General features: G+C 47.7%; 1 protein-coding gene across 1 annotated transcript in view; it reads left to right on the top strand.

Annotated features, from left to right (window-relative positions):
* Positions 1 to 10,605: 10,605 nt before the first annotated feature.
* MYO15A (myosin XVA) overlaps positions 10,606 to 16,011 on the top strand; it is a 175,999-nt gene continuing 170,593 nt past the window's right edge. The window contains exons 1-5 of the mRNA XM_068246380.1: positions 10,606 to 10,615; positions 11,847 to 11,955; positions 12,009 to 12,072; positions 12,159 to 12,268; positions 14,969 to 15,043. Of these exons, the coding sequence (XP_068102481.1) occupies positions 10,606 to 10,615; positions 11,847 to 11,955; positions 12,009 to 12,072; positions 12,159 to 12,268; positions 14,969 to 15,043 (368 nt within the window). The remainder of the gene's footprint in view (positions 10,616 to 11,846; positions 11,956 to 12,008; positions 12,073 to 12,158; positions 12,269 to 14,968; positions 15,044 to 16,011) is intronic.

The raw sequence follows: 16,011 nt of genomic DNA, 5'->3' as shown, positions 1-16,011 counted from the left end.
TCCACTGAACAGAACAGGTATACAGTGGCGGGTTCACAGAACAGGTATACAGTGGCGGGTCCACTGAACAGAACAGGTATACAGTGGCGGGTTCACAGAACAGGTATACAGTGGCAGGATCACTGAACAGGTATGCAGTGGCAGGATCACAGTACAGGTATGCAGTGGGCTGAGGGCTCACTGAACAGAACAGGTATGCTGTGGCAGGATCACTGAACAGCTATGCAGTGGCAGGATCACAGTACAGGTATGCAGTGGGCTGAGGGCTCACTGAACAGAACAGGTATGCTGTGGCAGGATCACTGAACAGGTATGCAGTGGCAGGATCACAGTACAGGTATGCAGTGGGCTGAGGGCTCACTGAACAGAACAGGTATGCTGTGGCAGGATCACTAAACAGCTATGCAGTGGCAGGATCACAGTACAGGTATGCAGTGGGCTGAGGGCTCACTGAACAGAACAGGTATGCTGTGGCAGGATCACTGAACAGGTATGCAGTGGCAGGATCACAGTACAGGTATGCAGTGGGCTGAGGGCTCACTGAACAGAACAGGTATGCTGTGGCAGGATCACTGAACAGGTATGCAGTGGCAGTATCACAGTACAGGTATGCAGTGGGCTGAGGGCTCACTGAACAGAACAGGTATGCTGTGGCAGGATCACTGAACAGGTATGCAGTGGCAGGATCACAGTACAGGTATGCAGTGGGCTGAGGGCTCACTGAACAGAACAGGTATGCTGTGGCAGGATCACTGAACAGGTATGCAGTGGCAGTATCACAGTACAGGTATGCAGTGGGCTGAGGGCTCACTGAACAGAACAGGTATGCTGTGGCAGGATCACTGAACAGGTATGCAGTGGCAGGATCACAGTACAGGTATGCAGTGGGCTGAGGGCTCACTGAACAGAACAGGTATGCTGTGGCAGGATCACTGAACAGCTATGCAGTGGCAGGATCACAGTACAGGTATGCAGTGGGCTGAGGGCTCACTGAACAGAACAGGTATGCTGTGGCAGGATCACTGAACAGGTATGCAGTGGCAGGATCACAGTACAGGTATGCAGTGGGCTGGGGGCTCACTGAACAGAACAGGTATGCTGTGGCAGGATCACTGAACAGCTATGCAGTGGCAGGATCACAGTACAGGTATGCAGTGGGCTGAGGGCTCACTGAACAGAACAGGTATGCTGTGGCAGGATCACTGAACAGGTATGCAGTGGCAGTATCACAGTACAGGTATGCAGTGGGCTGAGGGCTCACTGAACAGAACAGGTATGCTGTGGCAGGATCACTGAACAGGTATGCAGTGGCAGGATCACAGTACAGGTATGCAGTGGGCTGAGGGCTCACTGAACAGAACAGGTATGCTGTGGCAGGATCACTGAACAGCTATGCAGTGGCAGGATCACAGTACAGGTATGCAGTGGGCTGAGGGCTCACTGAACAGAACAGGTATGCTGTGGCAGGATCACTGAACAGGTATGCAGTGGCAGGATCACAGTACAGGTATGCAGTGGGCTGAGGGCTCACTGAACAGAACAGGTATGCTGTGGCAGGATCACTGAACAGGTATGCAGTGGCAGGATCACAGTACAGGTATGCAGTGGGCTGGGGGCTCACTGAACAGAACAGGTATGCTGTGGCAGGATCACTGAACAGCTATGCAGTGGCAGGATCACAGTACAGGTATGCAGTGGGCTGAGGGCTCACTGAACAGAACAGGTATGCTGTGGCAGGATCACTGAACAGGTATGCAGTGGCAGGATCACAGTACAGGTATGCAGTGGGCTGAGGGCTCACTGAACAGAACAGGTATGCTGTGGCAGGATCACTGAACAGCTATGCAGTGGCAGGATCACAGTACAGGTATGCAGTGGGCTGAGGGCTCACTGAACAGAACAGGTATGCTGTGGCAGGATCACTGAACAGCTATGCAGTGGCAGGATCACAGTACAGGTATGCAGTGGGCTGAGGGCTCACTGAACAGAACAGGTATGCTGTGGCAGGATCACTGAACAGGTATGCAGTGGCAGGATCACAGTACAGGTATGCAGTGGGCTGAGGGCTCACTGAACAGAACAGGTATGCTGTGGCAGGATCACTGAACAGGTATGCAGTGGCAGGATCACAGTACAGGTATGCAGTGGGCTGGGGGCTCACTGAACAGAACAGGTATGCTGTGGCAGGATCACTGAACAGCTATGCAGTGGCAGGATCACAGTACAGGTATGCAGTGGGCTGAGGGCTCACTGAACAGAACAGGTATGCTGTGGCAGGATCACTGAACAGGTATGCAGTGGCAGGATCACAGTACAGGTATGCAGTGGGCTGAGGGCTCACTGAACAGAACAGGTATGCTGTGGCAGGATCACTAAACAGCTATGCAGTGGCAGGATCACAGTACAGGTATGCAGTGGGCTGAGGGCTCACTGAACAGAACAGGTATGCTGTGGCAGGATCACTGAACAGCTATGCAGTGGCAGGATCACAGTACAGGTATGCAGTGGGCTGAGGGCTCACTGAACAGAACAGGTATGCAGCCAGGAAGAAGTTAAGCCTAACTAATCTTTCCCTGAGAGACAGTCTGCAGCAGCTCGCCCTACTCTGACTAATGCAGGCACACGAGTGGCCGTAATGGCCGCCGCTGCCTGCCTTATATAAGGGGGGGTGGGGCTCCAGGGGCTAGTGTAGCCTAATTGGCTACACTGGGCCTGCTGACTGTGATGTAGAGGGTCAAAGTTGACCCTCAGGTGCATTATGGGGCGAACCGAACTTCTTCCGCAAAAGGTTCGCGTGCGGTACCCGCACGCGAACCACCTAAGTTCGCGCGAACCCCGTTCGCCGGCGAACCGTTCGGCCCAACTCTAATGGCAATCAGATAAAATCCCTGGATCAACATCATTAGGCATTACCTAGTAATTGTAGCCATGGATGTCTTTCAACGCCAGGAAAGCATCTAAGCCCCCTTTAAATGCAGATATAGAATTTGCCATAACTACTTCCTGTGGCAATGCATTCCACATCTTAATCACTGCGAGTGAGATTTGCGCGGTGCGAATAAGCACAGGTCGTTGAGGATCAGAGGGGGCGGGCTGGTATGCGCCTGTACTGGTCCTTAAAAATCAAAGAAAACCCACAATATGTTTTAGTTTCTATATTATATAAAGTTACAAATATTTTTTTGGTATCTAGTTTTCTGGTAGAGATCTATCTGGACATTTATCAATATCAGATTTATTCAACAAGTATGAAGGGACTGTACATGGACTTGGCACAGTAAGGCTGCTTACACACCAAGACGTTACAGGCGCACGTTAGTGCACCTGTAACGCTCCCCCAACGCACAGCAATGTAACACAAGTGGGCTGTTCACACAGCCCACGTTGCGTTACATGTAACGCTGCACGTTCTCCGCAAAGTGCAGCATGCTACGGCGTTGGAGCGGCTATAGCCGCGTTAGACTGTTTGCACATGCGCAGTGGGGGGCGGAGAGGAGGCGGGGAGAGCCAGCTACAGTAGCCGCGCACATGGCTACTTAATATTCACTGCACTGGCGGCCGCTGATTGGCCGGCGGGACCACGTGATGCGGAGTGTCTCGCTCCGCATCACGTGGTCCCGCCGGCCAATCAGCGCCACTCTGGGAGACCTTATACGGATAGAGTCGCCTAACGCGGCTCACTCTACCGTCCTTTCTTGCAGCACCATACGTTGTGTTAGGTGCACGTTATGCGACCTTAACGTGGCACCTAATGCAACGTCTTGGTGTGCAAGTAGCCTTATAGTACATGGTGATATATTATATATATATATATATTATAGTCAGTGATTGGTGAATCATAATTGAAAGTGTGTACCAGGCTTAAAGGACACCCGAAGTGACATGTGACATGATGAGATAGACATGTGCATGTACAGTGCCTAGCACACAAATAACTAGGCTGTGTTCCTTTTTTCTTTCTCCGCCTGAAAGAGTTAAATATCAGGTATGTAAGTGGCTGACTCAGTCCTGACTCAGACAGGAAGTGACTACAGTGTCACCCTCACTGATAAGAATTTCCCCTTTTTTTATCTCTTTCTTGCTTTCAGAAGCCATTTTCTGCTAGGAAAGTGTTTTATAGTTGGAATTTCTCATCAGTGAGAGTCACACTGTAGTCACTTCGTGTCTGAGTCAGGACTGAGTCAGCCACTTACATACCTGATATTTAACTCTTTCAGACAGAGAAAGAAAAAAAGGAACACAGCATAGTTATTTGTGTGCTAGGCACTGTACATACACATGTCTATCTCATCATGTCACATGTCACTTCGGGTATCCTTTAAGGGTGCTTATACAAATCCAATTGTGATTGTCCAATTTTAGCTCTTCTCTGTAGTGTGAGGGTGAGGTACATGCATACATAAACACTCATGCACAGATGTGAAGGCTATTGGAGATGGGTGGTTGGGGTCCTGAGTTGAGAAGCTGGATGGGTTTGGGGAAGAAATTGATTCTGTGTCTGGAGGAGCTGGTGGACCTGTAGCGGCGGTCTGATGTTAGTAGGTTGAGGTAGCGGTTGCCGTGGTATGAAGAATCTTTCACTGTCCTGACAGCCCTGGGCCTTGGATCGCAGCTTGGAGGAATGGAGGAGGTTGAGAGTTGGGTTGGTCCTCTCGTTGGCATTGATGACTCTCTGTAGTTTGTACATGTTGCTCACGGAGGCACCACGTACCATACCATCAAACTGACTCGGTGGTAGCAGTGTAGAAGCTGGTCAGGAGCTCCTGCGACGTACCAGATTTATTCAGTTGTTGCAGGAAGGACAGCCTTTGTTTGGCTTTTCTTTCTGGATTTTGGTGATTTTCTCTTTTTCCCTTTGGTCTCTGGAGATGTTGTTGCCAGGGAAGCGGGCACTGGGGTACCCTAACAAGCTCTATGCCTTCAAAGAGGATCACATGTATTACAGTTGTGCTGATAAATTCTTGGACAGTTGACTGGATACCAGATGGAAAAATGTTCTTTGGAGTCTTCTCATTTGTGGTAAATGAGACGATAAGGACCGTGGAGTCTTCTCAGTCATTGTTGGCAAATGTGTTCCCTCAGAATAAGGGAAGTCCAAAAGGGCCATGTGTCTTCTAATTGGTGGTAGCCCTAGCATCCTGTAAAGCACAAGGGAACCCAGGCCATAGCATCCTCTAAAACACAAGGGAACCCAGGCCATAGCATCCTCTAAAACACAAGGGATCCCCAGCCTTAGCAGCCCCTTAAAGTGAATGGGAACCGCATTTAAAAAAAATGAGAGAGATACTTACCCAAGGAGAGGGAAGGCTCTGGGTCCTATAGAGCCTTCCGGCCCCTCTCCTGGTCCCCTCGTTCCAGTGCTGGCTCGCCCGGTAGCAGTCTTTGACTAAATTTGTCAAGTACTGCTTTACCCGGCCGAAGGAGGCTTCAGAAGTCTTCAGGGAGCCCGAGTGCTCCTGAAGAAGGGCGGCCCTGTACTGCGCCTGCACAAGCACGCTCTCTTGCCCGCTCACACCTGTGCAGTATGGAGCCGCACGTCTTTGGACACGGCTCCCGAAGACTTCCAAATACCCTTTCGGCGTAGGATTGAAACGGGGGGGAGCCAGCACAGGATAGAGAGCACCAAGAGAGGAGACGGAAGGCTCTGTACGACCCAGAGCCTTCCCTCTCTTTAGGTAAGTATTTGCTTCATTTTTTTTTTTATGCGGTTCCCATTCACTTTAAGCACAAGGAAACCCTGGCTCCAGCATCCTCTAAAGCACAAGAGAACCCCAGCCTTAGCATCCTATAAAGTAACTAGTAAACTTCAGCCTTAGCATCCGCAGAGTTCCCTAACCCTGTCCTCAAGTACCACCAACAGTACATTTTGCAGAAAACCGCAAACATGCACAGGTGGGGTAATTAGTGTCTCAGCAGAGCTCAGTAACTCCCTCTGTGGATTTCCACAAAACATGCACTGTTGGTGGGCCCTGAGGACAGGGTTGGGGAAAGTAAACCCTGGCCTCACCATCCTCTAAAGTCCAAGGGAACACCAGCCCTAGCATACTCTATTGCATAAAAAAACCTTACTTTCAGAATTCTCTAAGTTACAAAGGAACCCTGGTCCCAGCATCCTCTATAGCACAAGAGAACCCCAGCCCCAGCATTCTCAGTCAAAAGTACAAAAGGGAACCCCGGACCTAGCATCCTCCAAAGCACAAGGAAACTTCCAGCATCCTCTAAGGCACAAGGGAACCCCGGACCAAGCATCCTGTAAAGCACCATGGAGCAAAGTGGTAAATACTTGATGTAAGGTAAAGTACTACTGAGTAAGAAAAGTGTTTTATATGCATGTTGAACCCGGGGGTATCGGTGTGTTTCTGTTACTGGAAGACCTCTGGTATAAATGTCATATTTTTCACCTGATCCTCTCATTGGCCAGATGCAGCCCATGCGGAACCCGCAGAACCCGAAGGTTATCCAGGAGCAGGAGGAGAATGGCGTCCAGGATATGACTCAGCTGGAGTGAGTATCTCTGTGTAATTAACATTCGTGCAAGTCTGGCTATGGCAGTGCCACTCCCTGACGTTGTGGCTGGTACGTGTGGCCCTGGTTGCCCAGCAACGGGACAGGAAGTGGAGTTCGGGGAAACACAGGAAGTAATCTTGGCTGGGAATTTGATTTGATCTGACAGTGATTTGTCTGATGGTTGTATCTGGTGGCCATCTATTAGGACTCGTTCAAACTAGGGGTGTTTTTGAAATTTTTTAAGCACTGGCGATTTTCAAAATCGCCCTGAAAGCATTTGTGCAATGATTCCCTATGAGAGAGTTCACATCTGAGGAGTTCGTTTCCGATCCGCTTAGAAAAGCGGTGCATAGGCCACTTTTGGGGCAATTTTTGCCTCAGTGGAAGGTATGGGAAAAACGCAAAACGCTCACAAAATCGCTTTGTGCAAGGATTGCGTGAGCATTATTAACAATAAATACCCTATGTCTGCTTCCATGAAAGCAGGAAGTAGACACACTGCAGATTTATTTTAGGATTTGTATCAGCAGTAACAAACAAATGTTTTTTGTTTAAAAGTTATTATGCTGTTGTGTATCTTTTAGAGCAGAGAGGAGTTCCGAGTTCAGGTCCACTTTAAAAAGGAATGTATTTGTAATTATTCAGATTTATGTGAACATGGAGGTATTTCCCACGAGACATCACTTCCACTCGGCAAGTGAATATGCAAATCACAGGTTTTTTTTGTAAAGGGAACCTTAACTGAGAGGGATATGGATGTTTCCTTTTAAACAATACCAGTTGCCTTGCAGTGCTGCTGATCTATTTGGCTGCAGTAGTGGCTGAATCACACACACCTGAAACAAGCATGCAGCTAATCCAGTCTGACTTCAGTCAGAGCACCTGATGTGCTGCATGCTTGTTGAGGGGCTGTGGCTAAACGTATTAGGGCTCGTTTCCACTGTTGCGGTGCGGAATCGCCTGCATTCCACCGCTGAAGAAATCGCATGCGGCTGCGTTTCGACATGCGGATTTAGCCGCGATTTCGCATGGCAAGGAGCCAGGCGAATTTAACCATATCACTGCCGGAGTAAAGTTCCATAGCAAACCATGCGAAATCGCACGCGAAATCGCGGGGAAATCCGCATGACAAAGCCGCATGCGATTTCCCTATTAAATGCATTAGCGGCGATTCACCCGCATTCCTCCCGCACGCGAAATCTGACGGCTCTGCCGTGCAGATTTCTGCCGCACCGAAAAACGCTCCCGCCGCTGCACAAGTGGAAACAGCAGTGCCCGCATGCGGATTCGCTATAGTGGAAACGAGCCCTCAGAGGCAGAGGATCAGCAGGAGAGTCAGGCATCTGGTATTTAAAAAAAAAAATCCATATCTTTCTCATTTTAGGTTCCCTTTAATGGTGTTCTGTCTCCCTAGTACAATGTTAGTACTCTGTGGCCCCTCTGTGTCACTCTTGTCTAATCCGCTGGAAATCGATGCAGCAGGCGGCACACACAATCAGCTGAAATCGGTTAAATTGGTTGACCACTTCCCTATGGAAGATATCGATTGTCAGCGGATCAGGAACAGCGGGAGATGGACAGGAACTGATGTTGGGCTGGTGCACACCGGAGCGGTTCTGTAACATTTTTTAAAACCGCTTGGCTAATGAAAGTGACTGGGATGGGGCACACCAGAGCGGCTCGTTTTTCCACAAACTCAAACTCAGGGCTGCAGCATTTTGTAGATTTCTGAGGCGTTTCTGCCTCAATGTTAAAGTATAGAAGAGTGAAAAACCGCTCTGAAAAACGCTAGATCACAGCGATTTCCAGGCGTTTTTGTTACAGAAGCTGTAATCAAATATGAAATCTGCTACACAAAAACGCTCCAAAAAACGCTAGGCATGTTTAGAAAACATCTCTAAGGCCCCGTTCACACTTAAAAGCGCAAAACGCCGGCGGTTGCAGGATTGATGTATCCACGATTTAATGAGGAGAAATCACTGGACACTGCAGCGATTTTCCCGCGATCGCATGTAGCGCTTCTATAGCACTGAAACGCGATCGCCGGGAAATCGTCTGAAAATGGTGCAGGCAACACATTTGCGTTGGTGATTTGCGCTACTCGCCGACGATTAACGCAAATAGCCCAAGTGAGAACGGGCCCATAGGGTATTATAGCACTAGCGCTTTAAAAAGCGCTAGCACTTGAGCGATTTGCCGAAATCGCCGGCAAAACTCTCTAGTATGAATGGGCCCTAAACGCCTAGAATCGCTCTGAAAATCTGCTTCAAAAACCTTTTAGCGTTTTGCGGATCTTCTAGAGGTTTTTGGTGGGCACTGGGCCGTTCAGTAGATTGTTCCCAGTGTGTGGCAAAGGTCAGATAGATTCCGGTCAGATTTGATCCGACAGGGATCTACCTGATGGTTGAATCTGGTGGTCATGTATTAAGCTACGTACACACATACGACAATGATCGTTCGTTGTGAACGACGAACGATCTTTTAAATGATGAAAGATCGACCGAAGTAAAGTTAGCTTTTAAAGGTGTGCAACGATCTGATCGTTTGTTAACGAACGATCCGGAACAACGTCACATACTGTTCCTGGAAGTGGCATCATACCAAGTTCCGCCCGCACGTAACAAACGGTCAGGGCCGGCACTACCATAGAGGCAAAGGAGGCAGCTGCCCCAGGGCCCCAGAGCTTGTAGGGGCCCCCAGTGGCTACAAGAGGAAAAAAAACATTTTTCAAATCGACCTTATAGTTTTTGAGAAAATCGATTTTAAAGTTTCAAAGGAAAAAAAATACACATTTAAAAACCCGCCGACTTTAATGGTTAATAGCAAATCCACCTTAAATGCTAGACACCCTAAATTTGCAGGATATGTTAAGGAGATCATTGGGAATAAGAGGAAAAAACAATTTTTCAAAAAGACCTTATCGTTTTTGAGAAAAGTTTCGAAGGAAAAAAGTATACTTTTAAATGCGGTAAATGTCACTTTCAGTAGCAAACCTAACAGTAGTGTAATTTTACATGCATCAAAGAAAGAGCAATACATTTCCTGACGGGGTTTCCAGGGGGTCCATACGCAGCCGTAGCGCTTTGGCCAGAGATCGCTATACAGCCGCAATATGGCTGTATGAAGATCCCTGGCATTTTTTCCTATTTTCCCAATTTTTTTTTTTATGTTTAGAGTGTGGGAAAACATTTTTTTTAAATTATGTGGGGTCCCCCCTCCTGAAACTTGTTAACCCCTTGTCCCCCATGCAGGCTGGGGTAGCCAGAATGTGGAGCTCCTACCGATTGGGACTTCACACCCTGACTATACCAGCTGCAAAAAAGGTCCCTTAATGCCAATTTTTGCTCTGGGGTATCTGTTTGGGGTGCCCCCCAGGTTTATTTTGCCCTGGGGCCCCATTGTTGCTTAAACCGGCCCTGCAAACGGTTCAAAACGTACGTTACACTGTAAAACTAACGTTACGTATATTACATTACAGTACAAGATTTCATACTGTCGGTATGTAGGTAGAGCATTTACATAATATAGCGTTGGCAAAACATACAAAAATACACTCTGTCCTGTTAAAATGACAATTATGGTATAATCATGTAGCAATTAACGTGTCACAGGACACATTCATAGAACCAACGTTACATCACGAAAAGCAACTGTTGCGCTTGCGCATAAAAATGAAAGGTTCTATGGAGATGTAACGATATGCGCATGTCAAGCCTAGTACGAACTACTGTTTTCTAACGATGTACTACTTTTGCAAATAATCGTCGTTTAAAAAAATCCGCCAAGGCAGATCTTTCGTTTTTAAAGGACTTCCGAGGCCAAAACGAGGAAAATTACACTTTACCTTTTTCTTAGCAGAGTCCACGGAGGACTCCCTGCGCATCCTCCGCTCCGTTCGGCCGTCAATGTAGGCCTTTCCGTTCCCCCAGGGCTTGCCCCGACCCCACTGAACGGGTCGCATCGATGCCACCCCTAAGATGGCCGCCGCCTTGATGCGCGGCTGCGCAGTACCCTTTGCCGCGATTGCGACTGCGCAGCCTTTTGCCCGCCTCCCGCCGCATAGTGGGTGCCGGCATCCTCCTGAAGTGTACGTCGGGCATGGCGGGAGGTGGGCTAAAGGCTGCGCAGTCGCAATCGCGGCAAAGCGTACTGCGCAGCCGCGGATCAAGGCGGCGGCCATCTTAGGGGTGGCATCGATGCGACCCGTTCGGTGGGGTCGGGGCAAGCTCTGGGGGAACGGAAAGGCCTACATTGACGGCAGAACGAAGCGGAGGACGCGCAGGGAGTCCTCCGTGGACTCTGCTAAGAAAAAGGTAAAGTGTAATTTTCTTCATTTTGGCCTCGGAAGTCCTTTAACGATCTAGCTCGTCCATCATTTGACTTAATGATCGTTGGATGTTTTTTTAAACGATCGTCGTTTGAAATTATCGGGAAACGATCGTTTCAAATGACTATAGTCGCATGTGTGTACGCACCTTTAGTCTTAAGGTGGCCACTAACAGTCCAATTTCTAGCAAAAAATCGTTTGAGCGATCAGAAATTCTGATCGGATTGGTTGAAAATAATCTCAGTTAATGGGCACAACCAATTATGAACGATTATAAAAAGAAATAGTCGTCCGATTGGATTTTTGTCAAACCAACATTTGGATTTTCTTGTTGGTTGTGATAGAGAGGAAGCAATGATTGGTTCGTTGATGGTGTAGTGAACGATTTTTCTTCCGATCAAAATTTCTGATCGCTCAAACTATTTTTTGCTAGAAATTGGACCGTCAGTGGCCACCTTTATGCTGGGCGCACGCTATGAGATTTTCTCGCTGATTAACCGTCAGATCGATTATTTCTAAGTTGTCCGATTTGCTTTCCGATCGATTTCCGGTCACATATAGGAAATCGATCGGAAAATGCTTGGAGATCGATCGGAAAGCAAATCGGACATGTTGGAAATGATCGATCTGACAGTAAATCGGCCATAAAATCTCATAGTGTGTACCCAGCATTAGTTCCCAAGTTCAACCCATGGAGCCATATTAAAGTGGACCTGAACTCTTGCAGAGGACAGAAGAAAAACAGAGAAATGCACCCTGTATGTATTAGAGAGTTTAGCCTGTCTAATTCCCCCTCATCTGTGTCTAATCACCTGTGTAATTTGATCTCTCAGCTGAGGAATCTCCTCTGCCTCAGCAGAGCAGCTAATTTGTAAACACAGGATGTTAACCCTATGTCTGCTTCCATGAAAGCAGGAAGTAGACACACTGCAGGTTTATTGCAGGATTTGGATCAGCTGTAACAAGGAAATGTTTTTCTGGAAAGGTTATTATGCTGTTGCTTATCTTGTAGAGCAGAGAGGAAATTCTGAGTTCAGGTTTCGCTTAAAGGCAACGTCGACAGTGGGCGTTGCGTTCCCCCGTGACATCAGGAACGCATTGCGAGGGGCGGGGAAAGCAATGTGAGGGGCGGGGAAAGCAGCACGGACCACTGATGTTTTTTTCCATTTCACAGGGATCTGCAGGAAACGTCTGTCCTCAATAACCTGCGGAAGAGGTTTGACCGAGATCTGATCTATGTGAGTAGATGTGTGTGTGGCTGATTGGTGTCTCCTCGATCTCCTGTAATATTACTAACAGTCGTGTTCTCTCCTCCTCCCTGCAGACCTATATCGGCAGCATCCTCATCTCATTAAACCCTTACAAGTTGCTGAACATCTATGGGACGGACCATGTGCTGCACTACGAGGGGAGGGCGCTGGGAGAAAACCCTCCGTAAGTTCAGCCGTGCCACAGCACCCAATCACTACACGACTTTTATGTGTCTTAACCACTTAAGGACCACCTTCCCCCCCCCCCCCCACCCCCCACCCCACCTATTTTTTACAATTCAGTGCTCTGCAGCATAACCATTTCACCCCAAGAGTGATTTTCACCTTTCAGTGCTCATCCCTTTCATTTGCCAATAGCTTAATCACTACTTATCACTATGAAATGATCTATCTCTTTTTTTTTTTCACCATCAATTGGCCTTTTTGGGGTTGATAATTGTTTTCAGCAATTACTTTATTTTCTATGCATTTTAAAGGGAAAAACAAAAAAATGAAAAAACACACTATTTCTCCAATTTCATCCCCTATAGTTTTAATATAAACACTGCTACTGTACATAAAACCCACACATTTTATCTGCCTATTTGTTCTGGTTATCACAAGATTTTAATTACAGTATGTCCCTAGTACAAAGTATGGTGAAGTGCCGTTTTTCAGAGCGTTTTGCGTTTTTCCTATACTGTACAATGAGGCAGATACCAACCAACCCCGTCACTGCCACATAACGCCAGTCCTGCACTCCCTTCACTGGCTACCTATAGAATGGAGGGTCCTATTCAAGATCGGCCTACTGACATTTAAATCCCTGAATAATCTGGGCCCTGGATACATGAAAGATATGTTACAGCTGCGTAGCAATCCCCGCATTCTCAGATCCACAGGTTCTAATAATCTAGTCATACCCAGAGTCCACTTGGAAACTTTTGGTCCCAGAGCCTTCTGTCATGCTGCCCCTACGTTTTGGAACTCCTTACCTCAACAGATCAGGACAGCTCCATCCCTGGACGTGTTTAAATCCAGACTGAAAACCCACCTGTTCAGTTTGGCATTTGCAGAAATATAACTTTTGTTGTGTGAATACTTTATCCTACTAATTACTGAATCTAAGAGAGCCTAAGCGCTTTGAGTCCTATGGGAGAAAAGCGCTACAGAAATGTTATTGTATTGTATTGTATACGCCTCCGCAATCCAAAATCTGCAGCAGCCCGGGAGTATGCGTTTCTGCAAAACGCCTCCCGCTCTGGTGTGCACCAGCCCATTGAAATACATTACCCAAGCGGATCCGCACCCGCAAGCGGATCGCAAACTGCAGCCGAAACGCTCTGGTGTGCACTAGGCCTAAGTGGTTAAATAGCTTGCTGCAGAGCCGAACAACTTAGCACACAAATAAATTCCCTTTTCTACCCACCAGCAGAGATTTCAGAGATTTCTTTTGGTGGGCTCTGATCGCTGCTGCATTATTAATTTATTTGTAATTTCATTTCTAATAAAATTGTCTATTTTTTTATTTATCCCCCCCCCCCCCCCTCTCTCCCCTGCCAGCCAATCTGAGCGATCCTCTTTCCTAGGCATCAGCCTATGAGAGGGTATAGTGATCGGAGCCTCTCCAGGGGACAGCGGAGTGACACGGCTGTCCCCAGTACAGTGTTGCCATAGATCGCAGTGCTGTACAATAACAGTCTGCTAGTGGCAATCGCCGCTGGTAGACTGATGACGGACCGTATCTGTCACTCAAGCAGGGATGCGGCGCATGCGATCCCCTGCAAACCACTCCCCCAGGACTTGACACCGATCACTGTTACACGGTCCTGGGGGAGCCACCTTGTGGCCACCGGTTGGCGTTAGGTGGTCATAAGGTGGTTAAATATCAAGAAGTCAAGCGCATCGCCAGCTACCCAGTTGCAGTGTGTACAACAGGAACGTTTTTGCAAAATAAAAAAGTTATAAAAGTAAAAATCAGTTGCAAAAATTCATAGCTCTCACTAATCTCTCCAATCAGTGATTAGGAAGTTATTGCTCTTCCCCCTTCATGTCCTTATGACTCAGGCCCAGTGCACACCAAAACCTCTAGCAGATCCTCAAAACGCTAGCGGTTTTTGGAGCTGATGTCAGAGCGATTCTAGGTATGTTTAGAGACATTTTCTAAACATGCCCAGCGGTTCTGGGAGTGTTTTTGTGTAGCAGATGTCATATATCGTTACAGTAAAAGCTGTGACTGAACTGCTTCTGTAACAAAAACGCCTGGAGAGCCGCTCTGATCTGGCGTTTTCCACAGCGGTTTGTGTTTTTCCTATACTTTACATTGAGGACGAAACGCTTCTGCAAACCACTTTATGCAAATTTTTGCATTCTGATTCTTTTCATGCTTACCAATGAAGTTAATTTACACAAAACTGTATGTGATTAGCTGTACACTTGCTCACAAGGTTTCGCATTTGGAATGTGAAAATTTGCATTTTGTATCTCCTCGCATGTTAGAGAAATTCAAAATTCGGCTCCTGGTAATAGGACTGTCTGGGCAGAGCAGGATCATCCACCAGGTAACCTAGGCGGGTGCCTGGGGCCTAGTGGGTGTCAAGGGGCCCACTTGTCACCTTCTCTGACCTCTCTTCACTTCAGCTTACCAAAAACACCCCAAGGGGGCCCAAAATCTCCTTCCTTGCCCAGGGCCCTGTTACATTTTAACCCATCTCTGTGTTTGGGTTATAGAATGCCGGCTTGTCAGGTGACCACAGTGCCAGACTCCCACTGCCTACAAGGGTTTGGTGCGATGTAGTGTTATTGTATTATTCGCACTGCGATTGTGTCATCTCACCATTGATGTCCATGCTGTCTGTACTATACATGCCTGTCTCTTTTTCAGTCACCTCTTTGCTATCGCAAATGTCGCCTTTACCAAATTAATGGATGCCAAAAACAACCAGTGTATTATCATTAGGTGAGTCTGTCTATTGGTGTGTGTCTGACTATAGTGTGGAAACATGATGTATGCAGGTGATAGATTAGATAGACAAGCAGTGATCTTCCCTTACCAGTGTGAGAGGCAATCCAGATGGATCCGGCACGATGAGTAGATAGGTTTTTCAGCGCCTGGGACAAATACAGTTTTTGCGCTGCCTGGGGACTCCTGCGGCACACGTGTAGCCTATTATGGGTGGGTACATTTTGTGGACACAACTAGCTCAATACAGAACCTGTGGGGCCAAATCATGACATATGTGGAGCAGTGGATCCTGGGCAGATAAAAAAAAGTGCACTGAAAATAAGTACTTCATTGATGGTGAGGAGAGGAGGGCTGGAGAGAGTAGATGGGGAGTGGGCAGGGAGCAGGATAGAGCAGGAAAGAATATATGCCTCTTTCTTATTTTTTTAAAGGTGCTGCAGGGACCGGGAGGTATTGGGGGTTGGTGCAGAGCGATCCAGCATTTACCAGATGCTGCGCCTGGGGACAGTTGTTCCCCCCTTGCCCCCCTTAGCCTCTGCCGGCATCATGACAGGAGTGAGGAAGTGTCTGGGTGTAATTACATCTGTGATTGCAGATCTATTTCCTTAACCTCCACCCCCACCAATCACCAGCCCTGCTACAGTTGTCCATGCTTATTTCTTACATTTCATATCAGGTATACAAACAAGACACATGCTTATACCTCAGGGGCGGGCACAGGATGTTACATTACGTACCATACATGCATGCTTATACCTCAGGGGCTGGCACAGGATGTTATATTACATACCACACATGCTTATACGGTACCTCATGGGCGGGAACACAAGCTGTTACATTACATACTACACATGCATGCTTATACCTCCAGGGGCGGGCACTGGATGTTATATTACATACCACACATGCTTATACCTCAGAGACGGGAACACAGGCTCAGGGGCGTAGCAATAGGGGGTGCA

This window comes from Hyperolius riggenbachi, chromosome 7, assembly GCF_040937935.1.
Source record: "Hyperolius riggenbachi isolate aHypRig1 chromosome 7, aHypRig1.pri, whole genome shotgun sequence".
Classification (NCBI taxonomy): domain Eukaryota; kingdom Metazoa; phylum Chordata; class Amphibia; order Anura; family Hyperoliidae; genus Hyperolius; species Hyperolius riggenbachi.
The sequence above is the reverse complement of the archived record's forward strand: the minus strand, read 5'-3'. Positions and strand labels throughout refer to the sequence as shown.